The sequence below is a fragment of the Pristiophorus japonicus genome, chromosome 15 (assembly GCF_044704955.1).
Source record: "Pristiophorus japonicus isolate sPriJap1 chromosome 15, sPriJap1.hap1, whole genome shotgun sequence".
Lineage (NCBI taxonomy): Eukaryota > Metazoa > Chordata > Chondrichthyes > Pristiophoridae > Pristiophorus > Pristiophorus japonicus.
Genome location: NC_091991.1, coordinates 155,150,178 through 155,161,795, shown reverse-complemented (window position 1 = coordinate 155,161,795; position 11,618 = coordinate 155,150,178). Strand labels below are relative to the sequence as shown.

Sequence of the window (11,618 nt, the reverse complement as noted above, 5' to 3'; positions counted from 1 at the left end):
ATCTCCTTTCCCCCCCATCCCCCTTCCTCCCCATATCTCCTTCCCCCCCCCATATCTCCTTCCCCCATCTCCTTCCCCCCCCCATATCTCCTTCCCCCCAAACATATCTCCTTCCCCCCCCATATCTCCTTCCCCCCCCCCCATATCAACATTCCTTCCCCCCCCATATCTCCTTCCCCCCCCATATCTCCTCCCCCCCCCCCATATCTCCTTCCCCATTATCGCCCCCCCCATATCTCCTTCCTCCATTCTCCTTCCCCCCCCATATCTCCTTCCCCCCCATATCTCCTTCCCACTTCAATCTCCCCATATCTCCTTCCCCCCCATATCTCCTTCCCCCCCCATATCTCCTTCCCCCCCCCATATCTCCTCCCCCATATCTCCTTCCCCCCCCCCATATCTCCTTCCCCCCCCCCCATATCTCCTTCCCCCCCCCCCATATCTCCTTCCCCCCCCCCCATATCTCCTTCCCCCCCCCATATCTCCTTCCCCCCCCCCATATCTCCTTCCCCCCCCCCATATCTCCTTCCCCCCCCCCATATCTCCTTCCCCCCCCCCATATCTCCTTCCCCCCCCCCATATCTCCTTCCCCCCCCATATCTCCTTCCCCCCCCCCCCATATCTCCTTCCCCCCCCCCATATCTCCTTCCCCCCCCCCCATATCTCCTTTCCCCCCCATATCTCCTTTCCCCCCCATATCTCCTTCCCCCCCCATATCTCCTCCCCCCTTCTCCCCCATCCCTCCCCCTTCTCCCCCATCCCTCCCCTTGCTCTCGCTGTCAGAAACACAGACACTGACAGACAGAGAATGAGAGACACACACAGACAGACAGAGAGCGTACAAAAATCTTCACTTACTCCATTCTAAGTTAGTTTGGAGTAAGTTTTCACTGACGAAACTTTGAAAACAGGCGTAAGTGGCCGGACACACCCCCTTTTGAAAAAAAAATTCTGTTCCAAAGTGAAACTGTTCTGACTAGAACTGGAGCAAACTAAATGGCGAGAATTCCGATTTCTAAGATACTCTGTTCTACACCAGTTGCTCCTAAAAATCAGGAGCAAATCATGTCGAAACTTGGGGCCAATGATACAAGTCAGCAAGTGCAACAGTCCTTTGTCTGCATCTATCTGCCTCTCATATCTCCCCCCCCCATAGAATCACCTTAATTTAGCCTTTTTTCCCCAATTTCCTTCTCCCTTCCTCACAGGTGAAAGAAGTCACCTGCCCACAACCCAGTCCCTTAAGTTTGTTACAATAGACATGATATAGGGTCAGGATTATCCGTGCCTTGCAAGTGGAAGGGCTGATCCCGTCCTGGTGTAATGTGGGATGTCATTTTAACCGTATCTGCTCAGCGGGAAACGGCTTGTAAAATGGGCATGCAACCTGTTCCTTTGGTTAAAATGACCCCCCACACCTTCTGATAACTGATTGAAGAATGCTGCAAATGGTAGTCATACAAAAATGCCTGGCTTAGGTGGAAGGACTGAGATCCAATGAATGTCAACGATCTAAAATGGGGAGAGAAGAGGTGGAGAAATGTAAAGTACATATAATTATCACATACCTGCTACTATTTTACCACTGTTTACTTGAATGTCCTTTTGATGGTATAGAATTATTATAAATACTCGAGAAAAATAACCAACATCATATGTTTTATTGCAGCTGCCTTATTTGAGCATAGCAGACATGCTTGCAATGTACTGCTGATGGGGCAACCCATAGGGAGCGAGCCGGGGCCTTTGATGATCAAGAAACAGAAACTGAAAGAGGCCATCTCTTTGAGCACAGTTAGACGTCTAAACAAGGGGCATGATGACTTCAGTGATGATGAAATCAAAAAATACTTGTATAGAATGAGATACAGCAGCTAATGGTAAATGGAAACATCTATGAAGAAAACACTTCTGCCTTTATTGCTAGAACTATTTATATAACATATTTGTTTTATTTCTTTCTAGCCGAAAACATTTGCTTGCAAAATATTGTATTTTATGAATACTTTGAAGACCGATCATAATTAAGCCTTCTAGCTTTAGAGTTTCACCTAATGATTAGCTCTCAAAAGGTGAATTCCAAAATTCATGTTAAATCCTAAAACAATGATGTATTAAAGCAAAACAAAGCTGTTGTATAAAAAGGCTGTGCTCTCTCACTCACCATAAACAAGTAGGATAACTATTGCATTGAGCAAAGCGTTTGCTTTGAGTGATTTATTAATTCAATCCAAAGCTTTTCATTTAGACATTTTGTTTCATTGTTGATCTGAAAAGCATGTTTATGCTCTCGTATGACTTTTTTTTAACTAAATGAATTCAGGAAGAAATAAACCCCCCAAATCTAAAGGTCTGTCTTTAACCTGAGTAGTTTCTCTTGGACTCATTTGTGTTTTTTTATTTGAAATGCAAGTAAAATGTTAACCTATTAAATTGCATAAACTTCATCTGCAATACCCCAAGGAAATTCATAGCAATTCCAGAGCCTTTCATTATTTTAATAAATCTTTAAGGTACATCTCTAAATAATCCTTTTTTTTGTTCAGGTGTGGGAATATTATCTGAAATTTACACTACTTGATCTCAGTCATTTGAAAAAAAGATGACTATCTTGACTATAGTGAAGCTTCAGGCCGACTACTATTTTCTTGTATATTTTAAAGTCTATTTAAAATTGGTTCTGGTGCCGTACACCTGAGTGTAATATTTGAATTAGTGCATAGACCAGGCTCTGGGCATAGTTTGTATACATTGGGATCAGCAAATGGTAATTCCTCAACCTTTATTGAAAGAAGGATCTTAAAATAAATCTCTCATGTATTTGCTACAAGAACAACACACTGGAGAAGAAAAGCCTATGCACCCCCTCAGAATTAACATGTTATTTATTAAGGCGAAGTCAGCTTATGTGCACCCACCCAAAACTGGCCGGAGGGGAGGTGAGCATATCGCGGCAGTGAGAAGAGGCCACAGTTGGAAGAAGGTTTGCTTGAGGGGCCTGGGGGTGCACTCCTGCTCCTGGCTCACACAGTGCTCTAAAAACCTTCTGCAACCTGCTGCTCCAGTCTCCATTTACCTGTCTGGTTTCCCGAGCGCTGGGAAACTTGATCAGCAACCGCTAAATTTAAATCAGGCTCCCAACTGTATTGTGGGATCCTGATTTCAATATTATTTCAGTGTCCTGACTCCAAGACGAGACACAGACATGGTTTGCAATCTGCTGCCATAAAAATGGCAGCAGGTGTGTATGCATAGGGTTGCGTAGTGCAAATTAAAAAATGTTATTCCATCATGGGGTGTAGGGGTTAATATTGACCCCATATAAAGTGCTTTGAGATGTTTTGACGACGTGGTAAGGTGCTACATAAAGTTTTTTTTTTTAATTCTATATTTTTTCCCCCCTTCTGTTGGTGAAACTGATTGTGGCAATTGGAGAATCTGTGAATGCTCAGAAACCACATTTCAATGTGGTTACACAATATAAAAGTATGAATTTAAAAGGGTTGAAACTGCAATGTATTTTTTTGTGGGGAAGAGTACATGCTATATGCTTTAGGGAGTTAAATCTAGTCATTCTAAATTTGGAAAATGATTAAAATGCATGTTGGATCTGTTCTGTATTTCCAGCATTTTCTATTTTTATTTCAGATTTTTTTTTGCAATATTCACATTTTCTCATCTCAATATAAATCTGCTTACTAATTAGTTGAAGAGTTGGTCTTTTCAAGCACTCACTAGAGCCTGATTAAAACATGTAAGCAGAATAAGATTGTTATTGACAGATGGATGATGAGCATTGTGTACCTTATTCTGAATTTAATAATGCATATAGTGTACTAATTGCAACTATGCTTCCCACAACATAAAATGCATTATTTCAAGATTACTGATGAACACTTACTACTTATTTCTAAGTCCAGGTTTTCATGATTAATGGAGAAATTTAGTTGAGAAATGAAACCTTATGGTGCATTATCAAACTTGAAAAGAGTTGGAGAAGATGAAGTAAATTAGATAGTAGTGGTTAGGTGGAAGTAAGTTTTGGTCTTAAAACTGGCAGATTAATTTATAGGAGGTAGGGAAGACTGGAGGAATCAAATGGCTCATGTTTGAGGTAGTTTATATTATGGCACTGCTGCCATTGGCAGCCCCAACTTTGTAAATGAGGCATTTCTGCTGCTGCTGAAAATGTGACGAACGACCTTCAGAGATTTGATCACCAGTATTCAGCACAGTTCTAAATTAATGCCTTAGAGTACACTGGAGAAAAATAAAATCTATGGGCCCAAATTTGCCCAGGAGTTGCTCTTTTTTTTTGGAGTAAATTGATTTTTCTGGAGTATCTTAAAAATTCCCATTCTGCACATTTAATTTGCGTCAGTGTGAGTTAGTTAGGATTTTTTTTAGTTTAGTTTTTTTTTCCAAAAGGGGGCGTTACCAGCCACCTACGCCTGTTTTGGCCATTTAAGCCAGTTTGGACAGCTAATAGTTGCTCCAAACTAACTTAGGCCAGCGTATGTGGCCACTTGTGGCTGCACAGAAAACCATTGCGGAGAGTTAAGAAATCAGCGCAGGTAGGTACTTAATGATTTGACTGAAGAAGGTGAATAGGATCAAACAGCTACACAGGACTGACAAACTTTGCAAAGTTAATTTACTATATAATAGAAGCATTCATGGAAGCTTAAACTACAAAAATAAAAAGTAGAGACAAAACATATTTACATAATTTTTTTCAAAATATCCAAATAAAAAATAGAAGTACCTCCTGCTTGTAGGAAAGTATTTTCATCAACAGGGTTAAGGAAACTCTTGAGTAAGCTCATTAAAATTACTGGCTACACAGTTATCAGACCCACCCCCCATCAAAACTCTCCTCTCTTTTCCTCCCCATCCCCATCAAAACTCCTCTCCTCTTCCCCCGCCCCGGATCAGAGTCTCCCCGCACCAACCTGTTTCTTGTAGCCTTCAGCGTGGGAAGGCAGTGGCCGGTCTGTACGGCAGGCCACTCGGCCCAGGATAGGGGCGGGACGCGTTGGGTCCCATGCTGCAGGCACACACCATCACAATCATGGGAGGAGCTACTGCGCATGCGCGAACGCTCTATTGCGCATGCGGACAGCTGCCGGGACAATTTTAGATGCAGGGCTCGAGCTCCGCCCCCAATAGACTCGCCGCACCAAGCCCCGGGAGAGTCGGCAGAGGGGCCAGAATCCCGGGACATCTTTTTGGCACTGTTTGAATCATAGGAAGTTGGCGCATCTTACATGAGTGCGCCGAAAAAACGGGAGGGCCAAATTTGGGCCCTATGTATTTAGCAGCATTGCATAATGGGCAAATATGATTATTCAAGAAGTTACTGAAGTAATTAAGTATTTTTTTACAGAAAATAGAACCAATTGCTGAAATTGCAGAAGCAGTAAGTTTTCAGCCTTGCCTCAGTGCTAGTGCTTTCGCCTCGGAGTCAGAAAATTGTAGGTTCAAGTCCTATTCCAGAGACTTGAGCACATAATTCATACTGACAATTCAGTGCAGCACCAAAGGAGTCCTGCACTGTATGAGGTGCTGTATTATTGATGAGACGTTAAGTTAAGTCTGTCTTCTCGGGTGAAAGAATATTTCAAAGATGAGCGGGGAGTAGTGTTCTCCCCGGTGTACTGGCCAATAGTTATCCTTCAACCAACATAACTTAAAGTACCCAGATTATTTGAGCATTATCACATTGCTGTTTGTGGCACCTTGCTGTGCGCAAATTGGCTGCCACATTTCCTACATTATAACTGTGACCACACTTCAAAAGTACTTCTTGGGCTGTAATGTTTTGAGGTCACGATTGGCACTATATAAATGCAAGTCTTTCTTAATGGGAAATTGAAATATCTGGGATTGATTTTGAAAAATGAATTGTTCCTGTCCGCATGAACTTGTGCTAATAAATTCAATATTTAAGTTTTAAAAAGTGATTGGGTTCCAAACAAAAGTAGAGGACAAGAGGTTTTATACTTGATATATGTTGGTGATTTAATTTATTGGTGTGTATTTGCATTCTTTTTAAAAATATTCCATCTAAAGCTATTTTTTATCTAAAACTTATGTGATGGAAATTGCTAAAGTTTGGGGAATTTAAACATATTTCACTCTGATATTTACCTCGAATAAAAGCTCTCGTTAAATAGAGCATGCCAAAGTCAGGTAAACTATTAGCAATTAAACCCAACTTGAATGTGGAGCAGATGAAGAGTATTGATACAAAATACAGGTACAACATCTCAAATCCAGCAACCTCGGGACCGAGACGGTGCCGGTTTTTGGATTTTTCCAGGATTTGGAATGGTGGCATGGGTTGGGCCGGATCGAGGGTCATTTGGCAAGGCTCGGACCGATCGCACGCCATTTAAAACATAGTGGCGAAGCCAATAACTAGTTCGGCCTGGCAGTTCTTGGACAATAATTCCGGATTTTATTTTACTAAATACCAAATGGGATTTTCTCAATGTCCGGATTTCGGACAATTCCAATTTTCGGACAGCCGGATGTGAAACGTTGTACCTATAATATAAAAATTGGAAAATTAATTTTAGATGGATATAGCAAGGATGTTGACATTACTGAAGTGCCGCAAATTATTTTGTATTGTATTCTTCCTCAAGGATGATTTTATATGAACACACAGAGTATCAGTTACTTGGTAATGTGACTACAATGTTCAGTTTATGGTGTTTGGTCCTCCATGTATATATTTCAATGCTACCCTGACTTTAAAGCGAAATAACTTATTTTATTGTCTGTACATTAAATTATTAAATGGATTGTGAAATGAAGTACTTATTCTTTAGGTGCCTTGCTTTTATAAGATGTTTAAATATATAGGTTGTTTGTGTTTTTCTTGTACAATGCAGAATTTTTCAAATTTTACAATGGAGCTTTTGTGTTCTCAGAGATGGAATAGAGTGGGAAGTTCTGCAAGTGTAAGTAACATAGTGTGTAATAAATTCTTCTGTTTCATCCTGCAAAACAGTCTGTTCTTTTTTGATGCAACCACAAAGACTAAAAGAGCTTTTATGTGTAGTGGATTTGTGTGTATGAATCCCAACTTAATGTAAGTAAATGGGTTTAAAAGCCTTAAACCTATTAAGCATGCGTGGCTTCACCGGTATAGCTCCTATTAATTAAAATATACTGTTATATTCATGCTCTTTTTCCAAATTTGATTTAATTGTAGAGTAATGACAAAAGAAAACGGGACGTTGTGGAAATATAAAAGCAGCAGTGATAAACCTGTGATATCTTCCATAGCTTTCCAATACCAGCTGGCATATCTGATTGAGATGTTGAGTGGAGGGGTGGTCCTACACAACAGGAAGCAGAGGAAGAAACAATCTGGCCACTCTGCTCCTTTTACTAATTCCTGGTCTAAGTACTTATTAACAGAAGTCTGTGGCTTCAACAGAAGCCTTCATGCACAAACAAAGGTTTCTCTCCTTCCCTTCTCATGCATCCAAGGCAGCCACCTTCTGGTTTTCTTTCACCACTAATTTTGATTGTATCTCTCATTTCTGTACAGGAATGCCTAATTATACCATTATTTGACTTGTAAACATTTAAAAAATGTCATTTCTCCATTGTTCTTAGCTTATTCTTTAATTTCTGCAAAAATATTTTGGCCGGAAAATTGGACTCCGTTTCGTCCATTTTTAAGGGCGTAAAAACGGGGTGGCGGGGGAACTGGGATATGTTCCACACCTTAAGAATGCCTTTAAATATGTCTGACCCCATATTGGATCGGGAAATATTCAGGCGTCTCTGGTAGTCACCAAAAACAAATGTTAGTCCCTATGCATATGTTATAAGGGACTTAGCACCTGTTTCAGAACCACTGCTAAATTGGCAGCTTGTCAGAAATGTGCTAATGAGACCCGAGGCACAATTTTGCTCTCGGCGATGAGACTCGAGGTGCTCAGCGCCCTCCAGATGCACATTCTCCACTTAGGGCGGTCTTTGGCCAGGGACTCCCAGGTGTCGGTGGGGATGTTGCATTTTATCAAGGAGGCTTTGAGGGTGCCCTTGAGCTTACCTTGGGCTCGCTTGCTGTATTGGAGTTCTGAGTAGAGCGATTGCTTTGGGAGTCCTGTCAGGCATGCGAAATATGTGGCCCGCCCAGCGGACCTGGTCGAGTGTGGTCAGTGCTTCGATGCTGGGGATATTAGCCTGGTCGGGGACGCTAATGTTGGTGCGTCTGACCTCCCAGGGGATTTGCAGGATCTTGCGGAGACGTCGTTGGTATTTCTCCAGCGATTTGAGGTGTCTATTGTATATCATCCACGTCTCTGAGCCATACAGGAGGGCGGGTATCACAACAGCCCTGTGGATCATGAGCTTGGTAGATTTGAGGGCCTGATCTTCGAACACACTTTTCCTCAGGCAGCCAAAGGCTGCGCTGGTGCACTGGAGGTGGTGTTGATGTCTGTCCTTGTTGATAATACGCTCCTGCGATATGGAAAGTGGTCCACATTGTTCAGAGCCGTGCCATGGATCTTGATGACTGGGGTTAGTGCTGTGTGGGGGGGTCAGGCTGGTGGAGGACCTTTGTCTTACAGATGTTTAGTGTAAGGCCCATGCTTTCGTACGCCTCAGTGAAGATGTTGACTGTGACTTGGAGTTCAGACTCTGAATGTGCGCAGACGCATGCGTTGCCCACGTACTGCAGTTCGACGACAGAGGTTGGGACTGTCTTGGATCTGGCCTGGAGGCGACGAAGGTTGAACAGGATCCCACTGGTTCTGTAGTTTAGTTCCACTCCAGCGGGAAACTTGTTGAGTATGAGCATTGCAGCAAGGAGGTTTGGCGCGATGACACAGCCCTTCTTGATTCCGGTCCGGATGTGGACTGAGTCTACTAGATAGAGCTGACTGAAACTCCAGCTTGACTATATTTTGTTCCTCATTAAGCCTGGAAGTGCTTAATTAACTAACTGGGCACAGTCCAGGGATCAAACTTCGACTATTACTTGTCTGTATGGTTCAGTACCACACACCACCATGCAGAATGACAAACTGTTAGGACAGCATTCAGCATTAGTGTGCCCATTCCCCCGTGGACTATAGACTTCTGACACCATGAAATTTGACTTCAGCAGGGGTGCAAAATGGGCGGTAGCAGGTCAACTTCAACAGAAGGAAGATCAGGCATGCTGTGTAACGGGTGGCTGGTCCGCTTCTGTCCATTTTGTGCCCCCAACGAAGTCGAATTAAATATCTTCATGCTCTCACATTAAGAATGGCCACTGCATCTGTCACATCATCCATTAGCATTAATCATTAACTTCAGGAAAAGTAAGATAGGCAGGTAAGAAAATATTATTCCAATATTCTGCACATCACGAAATTGATAATTAGTGAAGATAAAAAAAAATAGCTCTGAAGTAGCTGATCCGGAGATGATTGTTCTACTGATTTTATAAAAATGGTTACTGATCTAACCCCTATTCCACCCATGGCGCTATCAAATCCCTCCTCCGAATTTTATTTTAGTCAGCTGGCTATCAAGCATACAAGAACCAGGTCATTTCTGTTTGTTCAATATGGAGTGCACACTCTTTCCTCACTTTCCAAGTCCGAAGACGTCCGGGAGCTTGGCAAAGGCATCATGGTAGCTCCCCATGAATCTAGTGCACACCTGCATAAACCTCTTTTAGTGGCTGCACACCAGCTGCACAATGACGGAGTGGAAAGCTCATGCAGTTAACGAATATTCCAGGTTGATCTGGGGCTGCCTGGATTGCCACATGTGTGCAGTCGATGACACCCTGCACCGGTGGGAAGCCAGCTAGAGCTGCAGACCCGAGCTCATTCTGACTGGTGTCATCACAGGCAAAGTTCACACAATTCCTATCCTAGCAAACAATCCATCAGTCATCTGTCTTCTGCATTTATGGGCCACCACCTGGAAGATCCTGGATATGTCTCCAGCTAGAGTGGTGACTTTGACAGCCATTGGTAACGCATGGGCATCAGATCCAGCATGGAGCAGGTTTTTTTCTAGGATGCTGAAGATGTCTGCCAGCAACTGACGCAACAACCCGAGCCTCCTGAAACAATGCTGTTCAGACAGGTCAAGGAAACTTGGCCTTTGCCTTTAGGATGCTATGTCATAGGTAGTGCCCCCATCCCTGCTGCACCCCTCCCTGCTGCCCCCGCCCGCCCTCTGCTGTCCAGCTACAGGTCTCAAGAGCCGGGTGCTGGTGCTGGTGCTGCTGCTGCTGGTCACATTACTCCTCGTCCGAGATCCAATGTGAGGCAACCAATGTGCCACCCATCCTGATGTGATTCAGAAAGTGTAGAAAGTAAACTTTCAGCAAAAGTCCTGTGAACAAACTCTTTCCCACTGAGCAGCTGTGAGTACTGAGCATTTATTGGCATATTTCCATGAGATTGATTCAGCCCCCTCAATTGCTCTTGTTTTCTCGCCTTGCTTATAAGAACATAAGAACATAAGAATTAGGAACAGGAGTAGGCCATCTAGCCCCTCGAGCCTGCTCCACCATTCAACAAGATCATGGCTGATCTGGCCGTGGACTCAGCTCCACTTACCCGCCCGCTCCCCATAACCCTTAATTCCCTTATTGGTTAAAAATCTATCTATCCGTGACTTGAATACATTCAATGAGCTAGCCTCAACTGCTTCCTTGGGCAGAGAATTCCACAGATTCACAACCCTCTGGGAGAAGAAATTCCTTCTCAACTCGGTTTTAAATTGGCTCCCCCGTATTTTGAGGCTGTGCCCCCTTGTTCTAGTCTCCCCGACCAGTGGAAACAACCTCTCTGCCTCTATCTTGTCCATCCTTTCATTATTTTAAATGTTTCTATAAGATCACCCCTCATCCTTCTGAACTCCAACAAGTAAAGACCCAGTCTGCTCAATCTATCATCATAAGGTAACCCCCTCATCTCCGGAATCAGCCTAGTGAATCGTCTCTGTACCCCCTCCAAAGCTAGTATATCCTTCCTTAAGTTAGGTGACCAAAACTGCACGCAGTACTCCAGGTGCGGCCTCACCAATACCCTACACAGTTGCAGCAGGACCTCCCTGCTTTTGTACTCCATCCCTCTTGCAATGAAGGCCAACATTCCATTCGCCTTCCTGATTACCTGCTGCACCTGCAAACTAACCTTTTGGGATTCATGCACAAGGACCCCCAGGTCCCTCTGTACCACAGCATGTTGTAATTTCTCCCCATTCAAAATATTCCCTTTTACTGTTTTTTTTCCAAGGTGGATGACCTCACATTTTCCGACATTGTATTCCATCTGCTTTCACTGGAGAGTGTCAGGAAACCCGAGGATGCAGCGATACATTTAAAAGTTAATTGAAATTTCACTCCAATTGAGCAATTAGCATATGTTAATAGGTTACCCGCTTCGCCAGGGAGGGCTGCACGTAAGCAACGTAATGCGCTTGAGTTAAACCTGGAAATTGGTGAGTTAAAGCCGGCTTCCCAACATGCTGACATTTTTGCCGGTTTTGCCTGCTTTCATCAGTCATACGAATTTGAAGTGCATTTGCTGAGCAGGAGTTGGGCAAATAGGCACACTCTCTGCCCGCAGAGGACCTTTGATTTC

At 43.3% G+C, this 11,618-nt stretch overlaps 1 protein-coding gene across 1 annotated transcript in view; it reads left to right on the top strand.

The window, feature by feature from the left end:
* The window catches only part of fam234a (family with sequence similarity 234 member A), a 40,168-nt gene extending 33,153 nt beyond the window's left edge, over nucleotides 1-7,015 (top strand). Inside the window, exon 12 of the mRNA XM_070901152.1 lies at nucleotides 1,670-7,015. Coding sequence (XP_070757253.1) covers nucleotides 1,670-1,878 — 209 coding nt within the window. The 3' untranslated portion in view covers nucleotides 1,879-7,015. The remainder of the gene's footprint in view (nucleotides 1-1,669) is intronic.
* The last annotated feature ends 4,603 nt before the right edge of the window (nucleotides 7,016-11,618 follow it).